Source organism: Archocentrus centrarchus, chromosome 3 (genome assembly GCF_007364275.1).
Source record: "Archocentrus centrarchus isolate MPI-CPG fArcCen1 chromosome 3, fArcCen1, whole genome shotgun sequence".
Lineage (NCBI taxonomy): Eukaryota > Metazoa > Chordata > Actinopteri > Cichliformes > Cichlidae > Archocentrus > Archocentrus centrarchus.
In genome coordinates, this window is record NC_044348.1 from 12,471,443 (window position 1) to 12,498,163 (window position 26,721).

At 39.1% G+C, this 26,721-nt stretch overlaps 2 protein-coding genes across 4 annotated transcripts; both read right to left on the bottom strand.

Annotated features, from left to right (window-relative positions):
• Positions 1-6,995: 6,995 nt before the first annotated feature.
• slc5a7a (solute carrier family 5 member 7a) lies at positions 6,996-13,106 on the bottom strand. Its single transcript, XM_030724680.1, has 8 exons — positions 12,923-13,106; positions 12,468-12,581; positions 11,989-12,144; positions 11,726-11,874; positions 11,331-11,474; positions 10,111-10,264; positions 9,064-9,281; positions 6,996-8,908 (listed from the first exon to the last, which is right to left on the bottom strand). The coding sequence occupies exons 1-8, from the start codon at positions 13,104-13,106 to the stop codon at positions 8,234-8,236; spliced, it is 1,794 nt and encodes a 597-aa protein (XP_030580540.1). The 3' UTR covers positions 6,996-8,233.
• Positions 13,107-17,518: 4,412 nt separating this feature from the next.
• Positions 17,519-26,031, bottom strand: arl6 (ARF like GTPase 6). Of its 3 annotated transcripts, none has more exons than XM_030724775.1 (8): positions 25,837-26,031; positions 24,733-24,888; positions 23,951-24,012; positions 23,727-23,795; positions 23,553-23,647; positions 22,432-22,561; positions 20,636-20,691; positions 17,519-18,707 (listed from the first exon to the last, which is right to left on the bottom strand). In XM_030724775.1, the coding sequence occupies exons 2-8, from the start codon at positions 24,850-24,852 to the stop codon at positions 18,682-18,684; spliced, it is 558 nt and encodes a 185-aa protein (XP_030580635.1). In that variant the 5' UTR covers positions 24,853-24,888; positions 25,837-26,031; the 3' UTR covers positions 17,519-18,681. The 3 variants fall into 3 exon arrangements, with proteins under 3 accessions (XP_030580635.1, XP_030580641.1, XP_030580650.1); XM_030724781.1 differs by lacking the exon at positions 25,837-26,031 and adding an exon at positions 25,447-25,602; XM_030724790.1 differs by lacking the exon at positions 25,837-26,031 and adding an exon at positions 25,006-25,046.
• Positions 26,032-26,721: the final 690 nt, after the last annotated feature.

The window sequence follows — 26,721 nt, forward strand, 5'->3', positions numbered from 1 at the left end:
CTGCCTTCTTGAGCAGGGAGATCTCATGGGCACTGCAAGCTTTTAATCCATTATGGCGTAGTGTGTTACCAATGGGTTCTTGGTGATTGTGGGCCCAGCTACCTTCAGATCATTAACAAGTTCCTCCCGTGTAGTTTTGGGCTGATCCACCATCCTCACCCCATGAAGCAAGTTCTTGCATGGAGCTCCAGACCAAGGGTGACTTATGGTAATTTTATATTTCTTCCATTTCCAAATAATCTCACCAACAGTTGTCATCTTCTCAGCAAGCTTCTTGCTGGTGGTCTTGTAGCCAATTCCAGGCTTGTGAAGGTCTAAAATCTTCTTCATGATATCCTTTCAGACCCTGTTAGTGTATAAATACATTGTGTTTTGGGGTCAATATTACTGCTGTGTAGGAGACATTTTTGGCATTTCAGTACTGCTGATATTTCAGGTTGAAATTTACCTTTTAAAAGAAATAATGAAAAAGAACATGTCAGCAATTTACAGTTTAATCAATTAATCAATATTAATCAATATTCAAAACTATTTATATGCACATAAGTGAAATGTGAAATATCATGTTTTTATTACCATCTGTAATGCAATTACTGAATTTAAAACAGTAATGTTACATTACTGCGTTACAGAAAAATATAATTTGATTTCAGTCACACTCAACATTGTTCAGGGCTGAGCTGCCCGTGTCTTTACTGGTGGTCTATTCTGGTATCCTGTGGTGCAGTGGATGCCAAAATTTTGTGTCAGCTTCAGATATGTCTGCTTCATTTGCTATGAAATACTGAGGGAACAGACATCACCCGGCCATGACACTGCTTTTCAGTTCATTAATAATATAATTAACAATAATAAATACTTTGTGTAAGAAACAATGAGTCTAATGTAAGGTGTCTTTACTGTATCTATTCCATTTTAAGAATGAGGCATCACATCCCTGTCCCTCCTCCACTTTAACACAAACACTAAGCAGGAAACAATGTGGCCACTGTCTCATATGCCACCTCAAACAGACAGCAGATTTCTGCTGTTAGAAAGTCTTGTATTTAATCAAGTGTAAATGTGTGGTAAGATTAGTGATTACATCCAGCCATCCAGGTATTTGCTAGATCAGAGTATAAAAATGAACTAATTTCAGTGCTTCCCTTTGATGCCAAACATCTGTCTGTGCTATCATTTTTGATCTAGAACTCGAGGCCTATTAAATTCATTACATTCATTGTTGCACTAACATAACTTCTGATTGTATACAGTATTTGTTTTAAATTCAGCTGACTTTACAGGATGCGTTGTTTTTCAATGACATCTTCAATTTCAGTTCTTTTATTTTTAAAATAAACTATATTTCCAAATTCACTCATCTGCCTTGACATGCATATGAACTTCAGTGACATCCCGTTCTTAATCCATAGGGTTTAATATGATGTTGGCTGAAAGTGAATTTCTGAGGTCAGACACTGATGTTGAAGAAGGCCAGGCTTGCAGTATATAGGGTTAGAGGTCAGGACTCTGTGCAGGCTAGTCAAGTTCTTCCCCACCAAACTCACTCATTCATATCTTTGCACTGGTGCACAGTCATGTTGGAACAGGAAGGGGCCATCCCCAAACTGTGGGAACAGGCTGTGCAATGCTTTGGGCAATGTTCTACTGGAAAACTTTGGGTCCCGCCATCCATGTGGATGTTATTTGATGACACGGGTGACACGTACAGTACCACCTACCTAAGCATTGTTGCAGACCATGTAAACTGTTTCAAGGAAATGGTATTCCCTGATGACTGTGGCCTCTTTCAGCAGGATAATGCGTCCTGCAAAAAAGCATAAATGTTTCAAGAATGTTTGAGGAATACAATATTAGGCAGGTCATAATGTTATCCTTGGTCGGTGTATGCGTGTGTCTTTACTTGGTTGATACAGTGTACACCTCCGTGCTCATGTGTCTTTACATCCTTGTGATATAGTTGCCTGGAGTTCCAGTTGTATACATGCTCCGCATGTATACAACATGTGTGTGTGTGTGTGTGTGTGTGTGTGTGTGTGTGTGTGTGTGTGTGTGTGTGTGTGTGTGTGTGTGTGTGTGTGTGTGTTCTCATCACTTTCTCTCAGGGTTACTTCTGCGCCCTCATGCTCCTCAATCAGCTCTAATGGATCTTCTGGCTCAGGCTCAGCCCTGGCTCTGGTCGTGATACTAAAGACACTCAAATACACACACGTAAAGCACACATAAGCCAGGGCGGGGCTGTCGGCAGACATACGTCACGATGAGCTCAGAGGTAGGACGACCCTTCAAACATTTTCCTCCTGTCTTTGTCCTTTGTTTTGTGTCCTATACTGCGCCATTTCTGGTACACAATACTCCTCTTCTGCCCCCATTCAATCCAGTACAGTAACAATAATAATAACAATAATTATCATTTATCAACTATTTAAAATGCAACTAAGTCATAGCTGTAGTTTAAAATTACACAACAGTCAAATTGAATTTTTCATCTCAAATGTGACATCTTTCCTCCTGTGTTACCCACCCCCATCCTCACTCAGGCCCCTGTGTGTACATGTTTGTATTTGAAAGGTCCACGAGTCCTATCAACTCATCCTCTCTTTTCTTCTTTCAAAGAGTGAATGCAGCCCCTGGGGCTAATGTGTGCTTTGTGTGTGTGTGTGTGTGTGTGTAATATTGCCACTACATTATTCTCACCACTGACTTTCTATGGGATGAAAAAAATGACGGCCCGTCCAGCGTGCCCCTTCCTTCCTGTCTTTAGAAAAAGAGATGGGCTGAAGGCGCGCATGCTGTAAAGCAGAGCAGCCCTCACACGAACAAAAAGACACATAGAGAAATAAAGATTCTACAGATGCATTAGTATTTTACACATTTTTTGCTCAATTTTCCTCAGACTTCCTCAAAACTAAAGGTCATACTCACATTTTTTTGGACACTATGAAAATATGCACAGGCACAGGCTGTGGCTCAGCAGGTAGAGCGGGTCTACCAACTGGAACATCAGTGGTTCAATCCAGTCTACATATCAATGTATCATTGGGCAAGATACTGAACTCCAATTTGCCTCTGACGCATCAGAGTGTAAGTGTGTGCACTAATGCTCTGTATGGTGATTAGGTATGTGTGTGTGATTGCATGACTGAAGCTTGTAATAAAATGTACTATAAGGATCATCACTGAATTTTAACCATTAAAATATGACTGTAAATTTAAGAGTACTGTCCAGAATTTAATTTTAAACTACTGTATTCACACACAAATGTTCACTTTGTTAATATTGCTTTCATTCTGTGATCTGGAGGGAACACTGTAGGTAAGTACCAACCAAAGCTAAATCAAATATAAAACTATGTGTAAAATTAATCAGTATATTTAACCAAAACACAAAATAATCATTGCGTTGCACTTGAATTTCACATGCAAGTGCATGTTTTTGTCTCTACAGTCTGACCATCGTGCATTGGAACAATTTGATTTTCATTGATCCAGGATGGGGGTGATGGATCTCCCCCATTTGTAAAATCTGGTCTTCCATGATCTGAGCAAAATTTTGAGCCACAGCTTTAATTCCACACTGCTGAAGCTGATTCAAGGCTCTGACTTATTAAGAATTAGTAGGTTTGCTGATTGCACAGCAGTTGTCTCATTCCTGCGGTGAGCTCCAGACAGTCTACCTGCAGCCGACCCCAATGGACATTTGGGTTGTATAATTAAGTTCTCCCAGCTGATTTGATTAGAGCAGCCATTGCATTCATTTTGCTGCAGATGTTCCTCAGCTGCTTGGAGAGACTAATGGAGGAGATGGAGAGATATATGGGAAACAATTAGACATGGCATTATTGTCTGGTGTGTGTGTGTGTGTGTGTGTGTGTGTGTGTGTGTGTGTGTGTGTGTGTGTGTGTGTGTGTGTGTGTGTGTGTGTGTGTGTATGTGTGCGAGAGAGAGACAGAGGGAGATTGTGCACAGATATCTATTCATGCATTAAAAAAGCTGCATGTTTGTGTCTACAAGTAGACCCATTATTTTTCTTTCTTTCTTGCCATTTACTTTACTATATCACACACACAAAATCACATTTTTCCTCATATCGAGATGGCTTGTTTGTCTCCTGCCCTCTTCCCATGTTTCAGTTAGCTCCTTTATAATTAAATTAGGGGACGTTACTTAAGAAGGACATAAATAGCAGGCTGCCAACATGATGGTGCATGAGCCTTAGATGAGATATGAGCATTCTTGTGTCACCTTACGTGCAGAGGAGATCCAGAATGCATGTCCAGATTTCTGTTATGTTTAACTCACAAAAAATCCTAATGCACACAAATTATTATTAAAGGTTTGGTCTACTCCAAAATGTGTTTTCTATATTATTACTTCACTTGTACATGTCAACCTCACTGAGCAGGATGATGCACAGAAAAAAAACAAACAAAAAAAAAACAATTTTTTTGTGAAAAGACAATAGAAAATACACATTTCTTAGATGTATCAAGTATTTAAGAAATATCAGTGCAGCTTTATAGTCTCCGTTTCAGCACTCAGACATGGCTGACTTGTTGGTGCTTGGATTTTTACTAAGATACAATCTCTCTTCATTACTCTTAATAAATGAGCAAGGGACTTTTGAGATTGCCTTCACAGTGTCAGGGCTCCAGATGAAGGGGCTGGTTTTTTTTATTAGTTTTATGAACTTGGGTAAATTGTTTAAAATGGCATCAAATCACCTGAGGATGAGGGATCCAAATGTTTATTTGAGCTGGCCTTTAAACGTGGGTATCCTAAAATGCAACTGATCCATGTTTGTCATGGCAATTTTTTTGTATATAAAGCTTTCAAGCTAAAATTCCTGTGGCTCCTTTTTAAACTAAGCACACAGCTCTGGTTTCCATCTGCTCCATTATTTACTGTGAAACTGTTACAAATGTGTCTTGTCCGGCCAAACAGTACTTAAATGATTAAGTTTACATTTTAGTAATGTCTAATTTTCTACTGTACTTTATCCTTGTGATGCTGTGGATTTGCATTTGTTGGTGTTATTTGTTGATACCTTACCTTGAGTCTGCTCTTCAAAGGTATGCCCAACTGCAGCACATTAGATGTCTATCTGAATGCACTGTCTGTAATCTCATCTCCTTGTATCCACATTCAGGGAAAGTGGGACCTTGATTCCAAGAATTCCTTCTTATCTCTTAAGGCTGGCCTGGGAAAAATAAGCTCAGAAAGAAATCAGAGAAGACAGCTGAAACAGATAAAGTGCAGAGAAGGAAAAATGGTTCAGATTCCCATTTTTGAACATCCTGAACATCCTGTTTAAAAAAACAAACAAAAAACTTTCCACCAGGAAAAAAAAGAAGAAAAGGAAGAAGAAATTCAGCCAGTAAGCTGCATGTCAGTAAAGGCAACATGAAGAACCTTGGGGTCTGAATAAGCAGCGTTAAGGAGGGCTTTGTCTCTTCGCCCACATCACCAGGCTAAAGTGAGATTTGAAAACCTCTGGCTAAAAATATAGATAACTGCATTATAATAATGAGTCAATAATCAAGTGATGTTACTGAACGTTAGGGAAATTATTTGTCTGCTGGTCTCCTTTTGAGATCTAATTAAATACTTTAACAACCTTCCTTCCTTCCTTCGTTCCTTCCTAGAAGAACAGACAAAAAGAGTGGCTTCTTAAAAAAGAAAAAAAAAACAGAAATTCAAGATGTGAAAAAAAGATCAAACTATCAATGACACCTGCAAAGACATCACAGGACACTCAAAATATATCTAGTGGTTATGAATGAACAAATCTGTTTTGGTTTGTGTCCAAATGCTCTCTGGAAGAGTACTCAGCAAAAACCATCCCCCAACAATCTCCTCCTCCCGTAAAGGCCTGGATAAATGGATTGACTTTTGGACAAGTGACAGGTTTTTTTTTTTCTTTACCATAATTGTTAATTATCATGAGTGCTCTCTGAGGTACTTTCTATGAATGGAGATGGGACTCGCTCTCTTTCTCTACCCTCTGTTCTTTTTATGGGATTGGTCTTCGTTCTCAAGGACGTCGAAAAGGACACCAATGATGTAGGGAGGCGGCGCAGTGGATGGGTGGGGCACCCGCGTCATTCCTGCGCAATTCCTGGACTGATAAATTTTATGGCAATGGGCGCCATTAAGGTACACCACCCAAGTCTATCTGTCCTGCCTGACCACGACCTGTCTACCCAGCCTCGGGTGGCTCCTCCCTGAGTCTCAGATGAGAGAGAGACCGGCACTTAATGTAAATAACCAGAGAGGACAGCTATTTTAAGATGCTGTCTTTCACTGTGGACAAGAAGGGGAACAAAGCTGCAAGCCAAGCGATTATAATTTCAGTCATGCTTTCTTTTTCTCAGTCTGCCATCCAGCTAGCTGAAGGGCCTAACAAAGAAGAAGGAGCCTGGACAAGCAAATTTATGTTCAACCTGCTTCTAAATGAAAGAAGTATGCAAGTATACAGCCAACCGGAGGTCTTGAGTATAAATTATTAAAATTAGTTAGAATTAGTTCTAATATTGTAATATTTAATAGAATAGGCAAAATCTTTTATATCTGAGTCTTTTTTCTAGTCTTTGTTCTTTCTTTTTATGAATTTCTTTTTTAAAAAAAAAACAAAAAACTCTTTGGTTGAACCCCTGCAATATGATTCAGAGCAATCACAAGCCATTAAGGTTGGAAACCACTACCATAAAACCCCCACATCAAGCGCTCATGCCTGAAAGCTCACAGTACTCTGTGTGTTTCATTCATAGCCAAGTAAAACAGATAAAAAATAAAGCAATGCACATGCTTAATGGAAATTTGAAAAACTGCATTTTTCAGCATCAAATATTATTTTAAAAAGACTTAGAAATGAAGTGAAATGACAATGACAATTTTAACTTCTTACAAAAGTAATTTTTATATTTTTTTTCATAATTTGCTTTTTTATTGTTTCATTTTTATGACATCAAAAATAAATAAACATCCTTCCCATTATATATGAATAATTTTAACCTGCATTATTTGTTATTTTTCATCTTTATATGTACATAAAGATACACATCACAGAGAAAATAAACTGTACACTGCTGCTGACAACAAACAAATCACAGATCTGTAAGTCTGAACTTGCCTCCACATTATTCTGCAACACTTTGCAAATCATAAACAAAAACCAGAAGTACACTATCGGATATAGTCTGATTTCTTTTCTTTTTCTTTTTTTTTTGTAGAGGTTACATTCATATTCAAGTCTTAGTTCACTGCAGTCTGACCAGAATCAGAGCTGTGGAAACAAAAGTATCTGTTTTACTGAGCTTCATTAAGGCAGTTGATTACAAGGTCATTTTAAACACTAGTTCACACTGATCTGATTCTTACGCTTAAAACAGTGTCTGCACCTGACATTAAAGAGAATATTAGCTAATGCTTCAAGTCGGCTACCATCACTACTGCTTGTATATTTTCTACACAGCATGGCACATGAATCCTATCTTCCTTGATTCACAGTAATTATGATTACAGCTTCAATAATGAACATGAGAGACGTGACGTTCTGTCTGTAAGTCTTTTTGTGGAATTATGTGAGAAGTGATTTAAAATCAAAACCCAGTTTCAGCGCCACTGTCGCACATAACACAGAAAATAGTTTTTCATCATTTCTTTTTTGTTGGCATCTATTTTAGTTACACTCACACAGACAGATCTTTATAATAACTGCTGTACAGGTTAAGGTATGTGTGCATGTTATTGCTTTTATCTAATTTGTACATAGATGGTTGTGAATGGTTGTGCTGTCAGTCACTTTTTAGAAAGAACTTTGTGTCATATTTCTGATTGAATGTTTCACCCCCTTTTGCTCTGTGTAAACAGCAGCATCTTTTATCTTGACTCACGGTGTCCTCCAAACCAGTTCAAGAAAGGGTGAATATATATATATAGTACAAACAACTACTGATAAGTACTCCGAGTGTATGTATGTATGTATGTATGTATGTATGCATGTTTGCTTTACTTCACAGAAAGACCGCTTCATGTCTGGACAATCAGCAAGCTGCTACACTATATATCCTGGCACGTATTCCACCCATGCGGGTGGGAGCTTGTATTTTGTCCCATAGGAGGATGTTTCTTTGCTGTCTTTTAATTCTCTGCCAGTTTGGTCAATTGCTCAGTCTTTAGAGTTTTTTTTTGTTTGTTTGTTTGTTTTCTATCTAATTGCATCCTGACTTCATCATTCCTCCTCATGGTGGGAGGAGTCAGGGCTTGACTCCTCCTCCTCCTCCTCTACTGTTTCTGTTGGCAATGTGTCACGGCGTGTAAAGGCTGCCGCCAAGGTCACACTCAGCCGTGGTTTCATGGGCGCCATTTCCGACAGCCCAATGGTGTTGCCACGAGTCACAAGCGTAGTTTTATCCATAATCTCTCCACTGTGCTTGGACACCACCGCGTCAAGAAAGTCGTATTTGTGTGAAATCTTGCCGCTCTCAAACAGATACTTTGCCAGGTATGAGAAAACAACATTACCCAGAAAAGAGGCCAGCATTGATACGGTCTTGAAGGGGAACTTTTGGACCACAACTTCCTCAGTTTCTCCAGTTATATGGTGCTTCCGCTCCTCAGTCGTCCATCCAGGGTAGTAAATGAATGGAGGAAGCTGCAGGTAGGGTTCACCTCCACCTATACGCAACACCATACCGAACAGGTACGCAGCCACTGAGCCATAAGTGTTGGTTCCTTTGACAAAGAGCACACTGAGCAGCTGGGGGAAGATGATGACGTAAACCAGATCGGAGCTCAGATACCAGAGGCCGTAAACTGTGCCGGTTACCAGTGCCATTATGGTGGCAAGACCGCCGAACACAAAGATAGTGATCCGCATCACCCACACAATTTCACGGTCAGATGCCTAAGCAGAAAGAGAGGAGCAAAAAATACATATCATGACAATAAAATAAGCAACAAAAAAGAAGAAGAAGAAGAAGAAGAGGGATTACATGTAAACTTAAACAGGAAACTGTTGCTGCCCAAGTACATGTGCCCAAAAAACCGACATGCACTTACTGACTGTCTGAAGGCAAGCTGGTAGATGTTCCTTGCAAACATGGAGCTTGCTGAAAGGATGGAGGAATCTGCAGATGACATGACAGCTGCAGAAACAGCTCCCAAACCGAAAAATGAGACAAATGGAGGGCAAAGGTGTTGGAGCACGATGGGTAAAATCATGTCTGCTTCATCCTTGTTTTTAGGAGGAATGGAACCGTAAGATGTCTGGTTCCAGTCTGAGAAAGGAGAAGTCAACGTTTTAAAAGACATCCAATATGAGCAGAAGTCCAAAATACTGTGACTAACCTCTATGAATTTACATGACTACATTCATACTCAGAAATTCACAATCCTCCACCAATAAAATTCAATCAAATATACACGATTTAAGCCATAGCTCATTCAATGTATGTGTAAAATAAAATAATGCTATAACTCCACTAGACGTGCACATTTCTAGATAAAAGAAGGTTGAACTTAAAGCCCAAATTAAAAAAAAACAAAAAAACGGTTCTCATAGTTATGAAGAAATGACTCAAGTTATTCTGATTTTTGAATTACAGCTCATATTTTAGTAGAGGACAAAATAGAGCAATGTAGCCACTTGTTCACTGAGGAATTTGAAGCCTAAAAATCTGAAGATCAAACCACTAATTTGGTCCCTTGCCTCCCTCTAATGTAATATTTACACAACCAGCATGGTATTAAATGGATTGCTGTTTCATTATGGATGAGGCGAACCAGCTGCTATTTACCAGGTGCTCTCAGATCTAAGGGCAACATAGATCCATCCAGAGCAACCCCAAACAAATACACAAACAGAGATGCGATCACATCCTTCTAGTTTTATAAACTAGATTAAAATACTTTATATCTGGAGTTACAAATACATAATAAAAAGAATGTAAGACAGCAGCGCCAGGTACTGTACTTCGCACGTATGGCTAAGTACTGGGAGAAGTTAACAGCAGTTCCATGTTGCCATGAGAGTCCCACGAAGTGAAAACATTAACAGAGGCGGTGTCCCTCACACACACACAAACACAATATATTAGTATCACTAACCTGTGGAGGCCCCAATGGCCCCGATGAGAACGGAGGGCACAGCCATGATGAGGCACCCAAAAGCAGCCAGGAAGGAGAGGACCTGGGCGTACGTAGCAGAAGAGGCTGACAGGACTCTCTGGAAATACACTTGCCAGGGTATTCCTCCCAGCATCTACAACAGAGATAAATGCAAGTGAATACCATTCTAAACTCCACAGTCAAGATAATATTATTATTATAACTCCAAGTCACAAATCTGTATCACACAAAAGCCTCTAATCAACAAAATTTTTATCTGGAAAAAAAAAAAAGGAACTTCAGGAAAGCACAAAATCTGTCCCATAAGATAATCTAGATTACAGGCAAACTGTTACAACCATCTTAACAGCAGCTGATGATTATCCCAAGAACTTGGGAAAAAAAGGTGACTGGACTTTTTGAAAAGATTTCACCTCTCATCTAAGAGGCATCTTCAGTTCTAAATCAAAAGGCTTTAGAAACCCAGCAACACCCTGAAACAAAATCTAGACAAAACTCCCAAACATAAGCTAAACTAAACAGTGCATGCTGTGCAGTGCGGTGAGGAGTGATTGGACCTCTTAGAGTAACCAAACTCACGGTACAAAAAAGAAGAGACATGGGATGATGCGCATGCTCAATAGTGGATCAACGACCACCTCCAAAGGGGACAACCCCCACTAGGGTTTAAATACCTGATACTCTCCACCTTTTGGTTTGAGAACTGAAGAAGCCTCTTGGATGAGAGGCAAAACATTTTCAAAAACTTAAAGAAGTCCAGTCGCCTTTTATTTTTTCAAGCTCTTCAAACTACCATGAGCTGGATGACTGAGAACCTACACAGACTAAGCAGATGATTCATTCTGAGAAGCGAATACATTTTATTGACGCAACAAACAATTACCATAACTCATAAAGTTTTAGATTATTTATGAGAGTAATCATCTGGTAGTATTTGTCTCCAAAATATAAAAAAGACAAAACAAATACAAATGTAAATGTAAACGAGTGGTTAACATACTTCACAGATTTGAAAGCCTCTGATTGGTAACATTCACTGTTTTCAGCTTATTATTGCCATTTTCTGAATTATAAGACTGATTGACAAATAGTCTCATGATAACAGCATTTAGTTCATCAGTCTAATGAGTGTCAGTGTTTTTCCAGTGCATCAAAGCATTGAGATGAAGCGTGATTTGAACAGCTTGTGGTTACAGTACCAGGAGGCAAAAGTTGTCGATCCAGACCCAAGTGTCATTCTTCTGGACGCTGCCTATCCAGGGTGACTGGTACAACTGCTTCACGGCAGTAACAGTGATGTCTGACACCGCAGGGTTGATCAAAGCAAAAGGGACACTGATCCACTGCAGATCAAAATAAACAGGTATACATGAAAAAGAAAAAAAAAACAGGAAAACAAGAAGACAAGAAGAGAGGCGCTGGATACAGAAAAGTAAATATAAAAAAGGATTCTTAGGAAATCTAGATCAAAGTGGCATATAGTGATGCAGTATTCAAAACAGATATAGAAGTCTCATTACATGCCACTGCATTTCTGTGGGGGGATAATTACACTAATGACTGTGATCTAATTTTCAAATCGTTGTGAACCTACCAGGCCGACAAAGATGCAAAACAGCTGCACAACATCTGTGTAGGCCACGGAGTAAAGTCCTCCAACCAGGGTGTAAAAGATTGCAATAAGCGCAGAGATGACCACAGACATCTTAATGTTGATGTCCACGATGACACTCAGAGTGGCACCTAAGATCATGAACAGATGAACAGCACCGCAGCATCATGAAGTCAAACACAGTCGCTGAGTTCATTGACCTTGCCAATTTTTTATTTTGTAGTGATTACAGAGGTAAAACTTACCGAGGGCCGATAAGATGGCAGCAGACCAGAAAATCTCACCCATGAGTGCAGGTATGAACAGAAGGCCTCCCATACGCTTCCCGTACAGCTGCTGGAATGGGTCCAACATAGTGACGTAACCTCGTGAACGCATGGGCTTAGCAAAAAAAAGGCCACCTGGTACAAAGGGTGCACACATTAACAGGGTGAGAAAAGGCAACATCACCCAAAGCCCCTGGCAGAAAACTTAGACCTTTACTTAAAGAGTCCCCCTCAGACCAATTAACAGAGGAACTACTTGTGAAGGTCTGATGAGCACAGTCAGTAAGGCCATTAATGTGGTGGTTTTGTTTCAGTGTAAATGGGCAGAAATACATCTGATCTATGTCTGAATTACCCCCAAATCCTTTGTCAAATAATATAACACCCCAGAAGCAGAAGTAATATAAAATCTGCATATTGCATTGTTTTAAATATAAGGAACATATAGCACCACTCACCCAGAACAAGACTGAGTGCGTACCCAAAGGGGGCTTGAGCCCAAGCCAAGCCATAATCTGGAAGATACACATACTCAGCAGTGCCATTGATGTACCCTCCTCCAACCCAGGTTGCTGGAAATTTTGCCCACACACACACACACACACACACACACACACACACACACACACACACACACACACACACACACACACACACACACACACACACACACAATCAGATTAGCTTTTAATATGTATTATAACTACCAAACACCTAAAAACAGACCTTGGCTGAACTGAAATACGTTTATAGAACAAATTAAAACAATCATGAATAAATAAATGTACTTTCATTTCACTCATTAAAAGTAGTAAGGTGCCATTGTTTTAATAAAAGACACCGGCCCTCTTTTGCTACTTAGTTATAATAAGTTAAAACCTTATGTTACTAAGTAATAAATTACAAACTTTACCTGTCATGGTGAATCCACCCACAAATAATCCAATATCTCTCCCTCCGACCATGATGGTTTCGCTGCGGTCGGTGCCCTCCGCCTCCCCGGAGTGCTTGTTCTTCCATGCCGCCCAGATGCCGACGAACAGGATCAGCAGATAGAAGACCGCGATAGCCACAAGCCCTTCTACATGGATGGCCATTGTCGTAGCGGTCTTCCGCTAGGAACGGGAAGGCATGAAGACCTGTGTGGAGACACGGAGGAGAAGGGTCATACAAATGTTAAAAAAATACAATTATTTGGCATTTATTTCCCACATTTGGACATATGGACAGGAAAAGGACAGGCGCAACATGTTGAATTGTTGGGTGAGTTTGAAACAAATGTACAAAAGAAAAATCTTCCTTGCTTGCTGCGGGGTTTGATGCAATGACTAAAGCTATTTTAACTTATCAAAATAGTAAATTACAGATCTAACTGTACACATTTTTGTGTTGCCGATACAGAAGAGTTGATGCGCCGTTTGATCCTTTAAAAAAGAATTCGAGGTAAATATTAATCCTGAATAGTTCCTTATAAAAATATGACTTTCATCGTGAAAAAATCTCATCATTTCAAATGTACTGAAAATAAATATCGTAGTTTTGGTCCTGTTTATTCAGATAATGTGGTACAGTAATTGATTGAATCTAACTTGGTCAGGAAAAAAGTTCTAAATAAAAAAACAAAAAAAACCAAACAAATTGGTCAGGATGAACTCTAAACATGGTCAGCGGTCTTGTGGTTGTGCATGTTGCTCTGTCCTTTTCTTTGACTTCCACCCTTGCCTATCTCCTGTAATGATTCACGTGCGTAAAATTAAAATTACGCACAGGGCGCATGCATTTTTTCTTTCTTTCTTTTTTTACTATTATCCATTTTGGCCTTGTTTAAACAAAAAAGAAAGCATCTTGTATGAAATTTATCAAATCATATCTGCTAAATTCACTTTAAAATTTAGGAAAACTTCAAAAACACATGCAGAACTTACCTGAAGTATTTTAGAGTCATGTGCTGGGGCACTTATGGGTAACAGAGAGCATAACAGGCGTTTTATGAAGACCCTTGTCCTTTTTTCGCAGCGTGAGGAACAGTCAAATTCAACCGTTGGTGGGGGTCTCCAGGGTGACTTACTGAGGCTTATAAAGGGGACAGGTACCGTCACAGGACTGAAACCTACGTCAGAGAAACCAAGCGTCCCCCTTAATGAACACCTTGTATGGAAACACGTCAGAGTTTACTGGCTGATGTGACTGGGGGGAGGGTGGAAGAGATTCCTTTACTCAATGAGGGGGATGGATGGCGAGCTTTCTCTTTTTAAACCAAGTGAAAGGCCTGATATGAATTTTAATACCAATGTAGCTTTTTTGCGCATCAAATAATCAATAGCTTGTGGTGGAGTTTCACGCTTCAAGTGATTCCTGCTCCTCCAAACTAAAGTGATTAATAGCCGCTTGGCTGTGCACCCACACTTGGCCGGCCCTTTATCCAATGTCATCTCTTCATCTTACAATCATCCCTTCAGCTTTGCTCCGCGCAGTTTTTGCGCGACGAGGGCGATGAAAACCTATCCGTACAGTATGTCCTTGCAGGCGGAAAAAAGGAGAAATATTTTGATGTAAAAATGACTCCTTAAATTTGGCATCACTCAAACTTGTAAGTTCTAATGCCTTCTTGAAGATCCTCCCCTCCTTTGAGCAACTAGAAGTCATTTGAGTGTGCCTGCCACTTCCCCTTCAGGATATAGTTGAGCTGTGACCACTTAATGGCTTCGTCTGCCCGAACTCGTTTAATCTGAACCACCCTTGTCAAAACTGACAGGCATCCAATTAGGATGGATCCTGGAGAGCAGCGGAGAGATTTAATGATACAGTCCGACTGGCACACATACAGATACACACAAACGAACAACTAACGGAGACGTTATCTGATAAAGAGGGCTGCGGTGTTTACTCAAGAGGAAGGCCGACAATTTTAACCACTATACATGTACAGCGCCCTCTGTTGGTATAACCACAGATGCGTCTTAGCACCATGGACAGCGGACAGCGGTAGTTGGTGGAAAGTTTGCATTGAGTTTGAACAGAAATGTTCTAACTGCTCAGGCTGCATGATTGATATGAACTATATAATTGCTAGCTCTTTTTTTACTGTTAATATTTATGTCAGCCTGATACATGATTTCTATTGGAACTCTTCATTGGATATTCATTGGATCATATGCTCAACAAAACGCAATTAGTAATTAGTGATATATGCCTTTGGGACTTAGTCCAAGAGTAACGAAGGAGTGCGTCCTGATGAAAAACGTTACTCAGCTCTGCATTTACTGAACATCAAATTACAAATACAGACAGAATTAATCACAGCACCATCTGAAAAGTTGAGTACTTGTATGAGGACTGACTTAAAATGTGCTTATTTGTTGTCATCTGACTTGATTCCACTCAATATGGATGCCAGAACCTAAAACATCCGGTAGACAGATGGAAAGCTTTCTAACGACATGTTTCACAGATGGTTGGCACATGACCCTGACACTTTTTCAAGCTAAACACTGAAGCTAAGCCTGTATATTTTGTTTCATGATCAAATCCCCATTATATATATTTCTTAATAATATATAGTTACCTAAAACAAATCTGATGCACTATGTAGCATAATAAGTGCAACCCTAATAATTTGCACAATGAATGTTTATGTTTAAAGAAAATAAATTGGTCAGAGCCCAAGGACTGGCGGTTTAATGAGCAGCTGTTACTGGCAGAGCCCAAGATGTCTGAGAGGGAAATCAAGAGCTAAAGGAAGTCAGAGACTCACAGAAAAGGAGAAGATTTTCCATATGAAACATCCAGGGTACCATCAATTTCCAAAACATGAAACAATGTTGTTTTTTTATCCACAGAATTTATTTTCTGAAAGTTAGTACACAGAATTTAATAAACAAAATACACACAGCTCCTGTGAGGGATACAGCTTGTAGGGAGGATCTAAAATGTCTAAAGTCTGCTACAGTCAACTTGTGCTCAACATGGGTCGGGGTTTTCAACAGATGTCTGGTGGATAAGAAAAATGATCTCACTGGGACCCTCTGCTTGTTCAGAAAATATGAAGGCATCTGAAGGATTTGAAGGTTGGCCAAAGTCTTAGAAATAAACAGTCATGGTAAAAACTAAGTACACCCTCTTTCAGTACTAAGGTTTTACAAATCAGGAAATAAGAAAAAAAAAATCTAGTCATTAGCCAGGTCTTAAAATTAGGTAAATACAACTGGAGAGGAATAATTCATTCAGAAACAGTGTGTGGAAAAATTAAGTACACCCTTGTTTGATTTAAGAGGTTAAGTAGCAGCAAGATTCTGCTAGTCAAATGCACTTGATTAATTGATAATCAGCAAGTGTGAGCACCTCTATAATAGCATTCATTTGGGGATTTTGCTGGTCTGGAGCATTCAGGTGTGTTAACACAACGCCAATGAGGAAAGACATCAGCAATGATCTTATTGAAGCAACTGTTGCTGCCCATCAGTCTGGGAAGTTTCCAAACAATCTGAAGTCCATCATTATATAATGAGAAAGATTATTTTCAAGTGGACAAAATTCAAGACATCTGCCAATCTTCCCAGGGGTGGAGATCCCAGCCAGTTCATCAAGGTCAGACCGTGCAATGCTCAGAGAAACTGAAACCCAAGAGCTCCGTCTCAAGCAGAATGTTTACAATCCTCAATGGAGTGAAGCAACTTTGTAAAGAAGACTGGGCCAAAATTCCGCCACAATGATAAAAGCGTACAGAAAACGATGACTTCAAGTTATTGCTGCTAAAAGTGGTTCTGCAAGCTATTGAATCATGCGGTGCACTGAATTTATCTATGCACTGCTTCTGCCATCTGAAGCTGCATTTAAATAATTTTATTTCAATTATTTTTAATATGTCCTGACACATAAAACCTCAGAATTGACAGGTGGTGGACCTTCTTTGTATCATGACAGTACAATATATCAATACAGGGCCCTGTCCATAGAGACTATGACTGGGCTGAAAGCAACACATATACCAGCTTTGACTGAAAATGTCTATGTGCAGTGAAAACATTACGGTACAGAGATATACATGTACACCTTCCATAAATTATAAACCTCCTGATGTCAACAAGCTCATTTCAACTTGTGGTTCTTGTCTGTAAGCTAAAGTGATTAAATAAGGTCTGTTTTGCTTGCTCTACATCAGATCTATCTGTGAACTTTTCCCTGGAATTTATTTACAACTTGCAGAATTTAATTCACATCCTGCTGTTTGATATTGTCAACCATGACAGGCTCACAATTCTTTTCACCGGGTGATAGAAGTAATATTTTCTGCAATATGTAATCTGTAGAATCAGAGTTTATAAATGGAAAATTATTAAGCTGAACACACAGTGGAGTAAACAAAACAATGTTTGAGATTTTTCCCTGAAACCACCCAAAAATACTGAAAATGAATCATATTTGCTTTAAAGCTTGGTTGAGGGGAGGGAGCCTTATAAACACTGTCAGAGATGCACACACACTCAAAAAAAGAGAAGTAAGCACACAGTCAGATCTGCACTTGATTTTAATGCAAGCTTTCAGTCAGCTAAAACACAGGATGAAAGGCTTGCATTCTCAACTTTGTGCAAGCTGAGCAGATGCGTTGTTTCGCTCTCTGCCTTTGAATCACTGATGTACCACCGGTAAATTCTAAGAAACACAATGCTTGATATATTTTCCTTTCAGCAATGAAATAAGGCAAAAAAAAAAAAAAATAGTGCAGAGACACATTTTGAGTTTTAAACAAACTTTACAGGCTAGCATTATAATCATGTGTGACAATCACTCTACAACTGGGTTAACTGACAGGTAGACCCTACACTTTTAGCCATTAATACAACTATGTAGGACTTATTTTACAAATTTGTCAGTTCGACTACAACTGGAACAACGCTAATCAAACGCAAGCAGAGCTGCAAGTCATGTTAGCTGCAATAACAATAATAGCTGTTGTTGCTTTCTTTTAACACAGCAGTGAAACGGCCCTCTATGCAAGCTTGGAAAAGGCGATGCACTGAAATACATGAAAATATTTGGTATTAGCAACACAAACACCAGATGATTTGCCTATGCTGAAGAAATGTATAAGTAATACATCATGATGTATCCACTGAGAAACGTAAGAAAAAAGAAAATACATGAGCATTTGGCATATGTCAGAGGTGGAAAAAAAATCTTAAGGGCCATTTCTTTTATTTATATCCAAAAGTTTTCCTTCTTTTAAAAGGAGATCTGATATATGGACGCTCTCAAGCGATGACCATAAAATTTCAGAGCAGAGCATTTGTGCCCTGATGTAATGGCGCAGTGGAAATGAATTGTGACTCAGCAGGAAAAAAGGACACAATAAGAGGATAACATAATTGGAAACAGATTTCTTTAGTGAATACATGTTTTAAATATTACTATTACTTTGTAAACTCACATTACAAGTTTTATGGAAACACAAGCACTTGTCTTAAAATAATGTCTTGAGTCACCAATTCATACAGATATTTCTCACTGACATTCTTTAAATACCTTACTGTACCAGATATTTTTGATTGATTAAAAATGTAATTACCCCATTATAAACATTTAATTTTAGTGGTTCCTCTGAAGACAGTGTCAACCCTTCTTCCATAAAAGACTTCAACAAATGCTACCTCTGGCCGGCGTCTCTTTATGCCCTCATGTTCGCATTGTTTTGATTTGATCTGGGGGGAAAAAGGGCAGCGATATGGTTAATAAAGAATACACAGCACAGATGTCATTTATGTACTGCTATCTCTTACGAAGCAGGAAACCAGTACACTGCACAGCAGTAACAGATTGTTTCTATGAATATTCTGACTCCATGTTAAACTAAAAAGTCTGAATTATCAGTCTTTCACAAACTGAAACGATAAGCGATAAACTTCAGACGGGAGAATTCCTTTATGAATATGACATCATTATTTTGGATATGGGAAGAGGTCCACTTCTAGATACAGTTTACTGTTATCAGTTCACTAAATAATCCTGTGGACCACTACCTAAGTCCCACTGACACAGTAAACATGTTAAGTTACAACTAAGTTTTAATAAAATCGTCTATAGTTACACAGCACATCACAATAATTAAGACAACACAGCATTCAGTACTCACTGCATAATTTGATCTATGCAAGGATTTAAGTGAAAGCATTAAATGTGATAAAAGGAAAAAATATTGACAATGCAGAACAGACTGTGATTTGCTAAATGACATAAAGTTACATACACATATACACACTAAAACCAGCACACGATCCATTCTGATACAGTGAGCAAAGAGATATTTTTAAATTTTACAAAATAGGCATCAAAAGCTAAGGTAAGTTATCAACGAGCCATGTGAACAAAAAAGTTTTCACAGAGGTCTTTGCAGTCCTGTGAAAAACTAAGTACACCCTTACTGCTAACATATGAATTAAGAGGGTATGAAGCACCCAGGTGCTGCTAATCAAATGCTGATCAGCATTGATTAACTGATTAGCAGCAGGTGTGAGCACCTCTAAAAAAGCAGATGTGTTGGCAGTTTGGTGTGTGTTGACACAATCCCACAATCTTCCCAGCAGTGGGTGTCCCAGCAAATCCACCCCAAGGTCAGTGCTAACATCTGAGATGCTACAGGCCTCAGTTAGCATGTTAAATGTTGATGTTCATGACAGCACAATTAGAAAAAGACTGAACAAGTATGGCTTGTTTGGAAGGTTTGGCAGGAGAAAAACCTGATGATTTGGTCTCGTTTTGCAGCCACAGGACCTGGACACCTTGCAGTCAAGACCACCACAAACTCATCTATATACCAAAGTATTCTAGAGTCAAATGTGAGGTCAAAGCCTGAAAGCTAAAGCTTGGATGAAATTGGGTCATGCAACAGGAAAATGATCCCAGGCACAGCAGCAAATTGACAATGGCTGAAAAACTGAAAACAATCTGGCAGGACCTTGAGAAAGCTGTAAATAGACAAATACCTGTAAACCTCAATGAACTGAAGCATCACTGTACAAAAGAGTGGGACAAAATTCCTCCAAAACGATGGAGAGACTGATAACTTCATAAAAAACACTTTTATTTCAAGTTACTGGTGCTAAAGGTGGTTCTAAAAATCACCAAATCATGGGGTGTACTTAGTTTTTACAGGAGTCATGCAGTCCTGTGAAAGATTCTTTTTGGCTGTAATTAAGTTTTTCTAAATTTCCCCAATTATAAATGTTTAATCTACACAATCCAAAACACTGAGCACAATGACATTATTGTATCTAAAGGTTAATTTATGGGATGTTTTACTGACAGAAAGTCAGGTGCTTTCTTTCTGTCAATTTACTAATATGCACACAAACTCAACACTTCTTGAATTAAAATTTATTTTAACTGTTTGAAACATTGGTAAAAGGTTATCTGATATACAAGTACAGTACCAGTCAAATGTTTGGACACACATTCCAAAAGTTTGGACACACTTTCCCATACATATGAATGGGAAAGTGTGTCCAGACTTTTGACTGGTACTGTATTCTAATAGCTAACAGTGAACAAAACGTCAACCAAACTACATGTTGAGCTGAGGTCACTATTTTATGTCCACTTTCCCCTTCATGTCTATGTATTCCCATCATACCTTGTAACCAGTCAACTCCCTCCTGTAAACCGTCTCCTGTCAGAGCATTGGTGGCACTGAAAAATATGAAAACACAATACAGACTGATTAAACTTTTTCTTCCATGTTTAGATTTAACCATTTGGGTGTAGTGACAGCGTATCACAAGTAAGATATGAACATAGATAGTATGGATGGATGGTAGTGATCAGTAATAAAAACTTATAACAATTAGTCACAGTTTGAAGTAAGAAGGTGATGACTAGTTTACTCCCCTGACCACTGCATCTGTTGCTAGACATCACAGTATATATAAAAATTTACAAATACATGGAAAAACATCTACTTTACTATATAGATGTAAACACAGTCACTGACTCATTCTGGTGTTAGAGAATTGAGTTCTGGGCCTCCAGTAGAGCAGACGTGGAGTAGAATACAAACACAAAGATTTTGGATATTTCACGTGTTGCATTCAAATTTTTCAGTCATGTGACTGGCATAGAGATCTGAAGGGCAGAACACAGTTCTAGCACGACAGTCGACAATGATAATGCCACAGAACTGCAGCACAGGTCTGTAAACTCCTCATCCGTTTCAAAACCCAAGTATTTACACTGATCAGGCATAACATTATGACCACTGGCACATCATCATGGCACCTGTTAGTGGGTGGGATATATCAGAGAGCAAGTGAACATTTTGTCCTCAAAGTTGATGTGTTAGAAGCAGGAAAAATGGGCAAGCATAAGGATTTGTGTAAGTCTGACAAGGGCCAAATTGTGATGGATAGACAACTGGGTCAGAGTATCTCCAAAACTGCAGCTCTTGTGGGGTGTTCCCAGTCTGCAGTAGTCAGCATCTATCAAAAGTGGTCCAAAATGGGGCTATTATTGTAGCAAAACTATTTGTGCGTGCGTAATGCAATCCATGTATGTGTATTGCGATCTGTGCGGCGATACGTGTGTGTGTACTGAGATCCGTGTGTATGTACTGCAATCTGTGTGTGCATATTCAGATCTGTGTGTGTGTAGTTTTGCTACAACAGAGAAGCTACTGTAGTTTAAATTGCCAAAAAAAAGTTAATGCTGGTTCTGATAGAAAGGTGTCAGAATACACAGTGCATCGCAGTTTGTTGTGTGTGACTGCATAGCTTCAGACCAGTCAGGGTGCCAATGCTGACCCCTGTCCACCACCGAAAGTGCCAACAATGGCCAAGTGACCATCAGAACTGGACCACAGAGCAATGCAAGAAGGTGGCCTGGTCTGATCGTTTTCTTTTACATCATGTGGATGGCTGGGTGCATGGGAAGAAGGCAAGATAAACAAGAGACCTGTTGACCTGTAGAGCTCCGGTGTCAAATATATTACTTGGATTATGTGATATATTGAAACGGAAACTAATTTGGCTGTAGGTCAACCATCATGAGCTAATACTTGCTGTTTAATTTTTTTACAAATTTAAAAATTTTGTAAAAAAAAAAAAAAACCCCAAAACAAAAAAAAAAATCATTGAAAATCTGTCTGCAACATTCTGCAGACCTTAGTACAAGAATTCATTGGGCAAAGTTCCAGAAGAATTTGCCAATAAACAAGGAAGGAGTAGCAACTGATGTTAAAAATCATTGTAAAGTAAAAGTAAAGCAAAACCCACAACCCTTTAATGCTATGAAGTAAAGCTTGTTTTGCCCTCCAAATGAAACTTCCAATTATGCGATGCAACATGAAAACCACGAATTCTGCCAGTATGCTTGCACCAGACAGCATCATTTGACAGCAGTGTAGCTATTCTGTCTATAACAGGTACAGATACATACCAGATGTGCCAGGGTTTGTCTTTGATGTTCTCCAAACAGAGCAGCTGTGAGACCTTGACTGAAGTCAGAGCATCCCTCAAATCCATCTTGTTAGCATAGAACAGAATGGGGATCCTCCTGTGTTTAATATCTGCAAGGAAACAGAGATTCCAGTTTCAACATCACACCATTAATTAGAAATGTTATGAACTTCAAATAAATTAACACTATTTTAAAACTAAATTTAAAAAGTCAAGAAAAAAACAACTTTTAAACTTTGTTGAATTTTACAAAAAATATATACAATATTGTGAAAAAGTATTTGCACATTTCTTGGTTTCTTAATTTTTTGCATATTTCCCACATTTAAATGTTTCAGATCATAAATAAATTTTAATCTTACACAAAGATAATGCAATACAAAATGCAGTTTTTAGATCACGATTTCAGTTATAAAAGTGAAAAAAATGATCCAAATCTGTCTGCTCTGTGTGAAAAAGTAATTGCCCCCTAAACCTAATAACTGATTGTGCCACCCTTGGCAAGTTTGTGAATCTCCTGGATTAGTCGCTGATGCATTCTTGGAGTAATTTTGGTAGGCCGGCCACTCCTGTTCCAAGTTACCTCCAACTGTGGATAATGGCTATCACCATGGTTCACTGGTGTCCCAAAGCCTTAGAAATGGCTTTGTAACCTTTTCCAGACTGACAGACGCCAATGACTTTGTTTCTCAGCTGTTTTTTTTAGATCGTGGCATGATGTGTTGCTTTTTGAGATCTTTTAGCGTACTTCACTTCACAGGTCTGGCAGTAATTAGGCCTGGGCGTGGCTGGTGAAATTGAACTCAGCTTCCCAAAAAAAGTGGCTAATCACTGTTATTTCATGAATCATTATTCAAAAACGGTATTTTGTATTTAATCAGGTAATCTTTGTCTAATATCAAAATTTGTCTGATGAAATATTTAAATGTGAGAAATATGCAAAAACCTAAGAAATCAGGAAGGGGGCAAATATCTTTTCAAGGCACTGTATGTGAATAAGTGATAAATACTCATCTTTCTGTAGTTGAGTGAAGTTGAGACTTACAAGAGCTCAAGAATGAGATACACAAGGTAGTAAAAGCTCAAGAAACACAAACTTACCAGGATGATTTAGTAATGTGTCCAGTTCTTCTTTGGCCACAACCATCCTCAGTTTGTCTGCACTATCAATGACAAATATGATAGCCTGGCCTTCCCTGAGAAGACATCAGATATATTAATGCATACATCAACAACAAAACTTACAAAGGCTGTTGTTTTGGGGATCACACTCACTTGTAGTAATGTTCCCAAAGGTTTCTGTATCTGCCTTGACCAGACATGTCAAACACTGTGAAAGAAAGACTACAAGAAGGAAAGAAAATCACTTGTGTAAATTGTATGCAGCGTATGAGACAAGTAACAAAATATATTCATCTGCAGAAGACATAATCAAGAATGTAAAGGATGGCAATACATTATCATTGGGTTTTAATTTAATGTCAAACCACAGCAGCTACCTGGATGTCTTGAACTTCTCTATGCTGAAGCCAATTGTTGGGACAATGTCTTGTACCTGGGCCTGAAAAATAAATGCACTGTTCTCATCAGCTGCTTCAGGTAGGAGCGCACAGTGTAGCAGCATATATGACACCATTCATGACAACATTCAGACCACACTGTCTTCTTTCTTCTGCTTACTTTAGGGGTCACCGCAGTGGATCATCTGCCTCCATCTCTCCCTATCCCTAGCAACATCCTCTGCATGTCCTCCATGAACCTCCCTCTGTGGTCTTCCTCATTTCTTCCTGCTCCATATTTAACATCTTTTTTTTTTTTGTCCAATATATTCACTATCCCTTCTCTGCACAGGGGCCAAACCATCTCAGCCTTGCCTCTCCAACAGCTCAACCTGAGCTGTCCCTCTGATGTACTCATTTCTAATCTTGTCCATTCTGGTCACTCCCAATGAAAATCTTAGCATCTTCAACTCTCCAGCTCAGCCTCCTCGCTTTTTGTCAGTGCCACCATCTCTAAACCATACACCACAGCCGGTCACACTACAATTTTGAAAACCTTCCCTTTCACTCTTGCTGCTTTCCTTCTGTCACAAATCACCCCTGACACTCATCTCCACCCACTCCACCTTGCCTGCATTTGCTTGTGTACTGTCTGTTGCTTTGGATAGTTGACTCCAGGTATTTAAACATACAGATCATCACTCTACTAAACAGTAAATATGGCAAATGTGGTAAAACACAAAGATTAGTGATGCAACATCTCTCATATTAGACAGACTTACATTCGAGGGCTTCAGTTTGTTGATGACTGTGGTTTTTCCGCTGTTGTCCAGACCGAGACAGAGGACGTTCACCTCTTTCTTTAAGCCCAGCCATCCTGCCAACTTGTCAAACAGCCCCATTGGCTTAGACAGCAACCATCAGCTGTCTGTATGATCCTAAAGAAGCATACCATAAACACAGTAACATTTAAAATACAACAATACTTTACAGCAAGTGCTGGTAATTATACTGTTATTCATGTGTCCTGGAAAATTCACAACATGCGGACCTACAGGCCAAAAGACGCGTGCACTGACCACCTGTTGCTATTCACCTGCAATGGACATCAGAAACGAACAAATCACGCCTCAGAACTACTGTGTTTAAATGTTATATTTTAGCCTAGTAACACCAAAAACGTACTACAGATAGTAAACGTGGTCGTCTAATATTATGGCATGTCACACAGCTCCTTACTTAGCTGTTAATGTTGCTCGACGATAACATGAAGCTACTTCCACGAAAATGATGGGCTAACCTGGATTTGAGTTAACTTTAGCGCTGTGGTAACGAAGCCATCAGTGAAAGGGAATGTGTCTTGGGTGGTGAACATGTTTCACTCTTAATGTTAAAATCTTTATCGTTAGCTCCGAGACCACCAAAAGGACACCAAAGACACGACAAGTTCGCGTTTTGTTGTTGCATAATTAGCATTCGCATTCAAATACACTTACATGTGGACGGTATAACGTTAATAAAAGCCGTTCGTGTTTCTGCCTCACCAAATCCAGCAACATTAGGCGTTATTTTTGACGACTTTTGCTCGGTAACCGTTAGCCTAAGCTAACGCGCTTAGTGAGCTCTAGAACATAATTAACAGTCGCGAACAGCTATTTCGTTAATCTCCTGTTGTTAGTGTGGCTAGTTAGCCTTAGCCAACCTTTTACCACAAGCTTTACGTGCCAGGCTAACAGTCAGCTTTTAATGCCTTCTGCTGGGAGTCGATATCGCCAGTTTAAATAAACAATCCCAATCATGAAAGCAAACTAATTCACGGCAGCTAATGATGAGTTTGCTATGGTTAGCTATTATTCCGTGCTAGAGCGTACAGAGATGTACTTTACCTGCAATTTTAGCCGTGGAAGCTTACGTTCAGGTCGCACTTAACGCTCTCTTCACTTCAATTAGTAACCAGCATCAAACCGCGTTTTCATTCATTTCTCCGCTTCTTTCTCAAGCCCCATAACCTGTATTAAAACCCCACCGAGTTATTTACACTGTGTTGCTGGGAGACCACTGCACTGACTCTAGTCTGCCCTCTGCAGGTTAGAAAAAAACTTGCTTCCCATCTGATACTGTGGTATATACAGTAAATGTGATGAGAATGAATTAACGAGCAAGCTCTTGGCGATGTTAGTAATGGAGTGGGTGCATGGGTCTTTGGCACGTTCATACTCTTCTTACTGACAGCATCCACTTTCCAAAACAAAATGATTAGGCACAATAAGTAGAGTATGTAACATCTGAATGCCACAAAAACAGTCAAACAAGAATACAAAACAACCACATAATAGTTTATCTGAAATTATAGTAAACAAGAAGCCAATTTCTTAAACTTAAGCAATAATTATATTAAATAATCTACCAATATCTTATGGGAATTTTGAACCTGCTGAAAACCATGTTTATCAACTTTTTCTGTCCAAAACATTTTAAAGTGTAAATCCCTATGGACAATTCTAATATAAAATAAAGACTCTAACAATTGTAAGCCATAAAAAAGCAGCATGTATCATAAAATGTAAAACTGTGTACATACAAGCACCCATGTGACAAACTCACCTGACAATGCTTTATGTCCAAAAAATGTGTCAGTCTCTTGAGCGACAATTAAAAGGACTTGTTTTTGAGAGAGAGAGAGAGAAAGAGCGAGAGAGAGAGAGACATGGCATCCATGGACACCTGTGTTTGTGTGTCAGTGTCTAAAATAGACTCCCTGGCCACTTCAT

Excerpts from the sequence above, each read along its gene's own strand:
- slc5a7a (XM_030724680.1), bottom strand. The coding sequence starts at position 13,106 with ATGGCCATCCATGTAGAAGGGCTTGTGGCTATCGCGGTCTTCTATCTG. Across the intron at positions 12,145-12,467 it reads CGCACTCAGTCTTGTTCTGG|GTGGCCTTTTTTTTGCTAAG; the intron begins GTGAGTGGTGCT and ends CCTTTGTACCAG. Across the intron at positions 11,475-11,725 it reads TTTGCATCTTTGTCGGCCTG|TGGATCAGTGTCCCTTTTGC; the intron begins GTAGGTTCACAA and ends TTTGATCTGCAG.
- arl6 (XM_030724775.1), bottom strand. The coding sequence starts at position 24,852 with ATGGGGCTGTTTGACAAGTTGGCAGGATGGCTGGGCTTAAAGAAAGAG. Across the intron at positions 23,796-23,950 it reads GAGAAGTTCAAGACATCCAG|TCTTTCTTTCACAGTGTTTG; the intron begins GTAGCTGCTGTG and ends TCCTTCTTGTAG. Across the intron at positions 20,692-22,431 it reads GACAAACCCTGGCACATCTG|TGCCACCAATGCTCTGACAG; the intron begins GTATGTATCTGT and ends CATATTTTTCAG.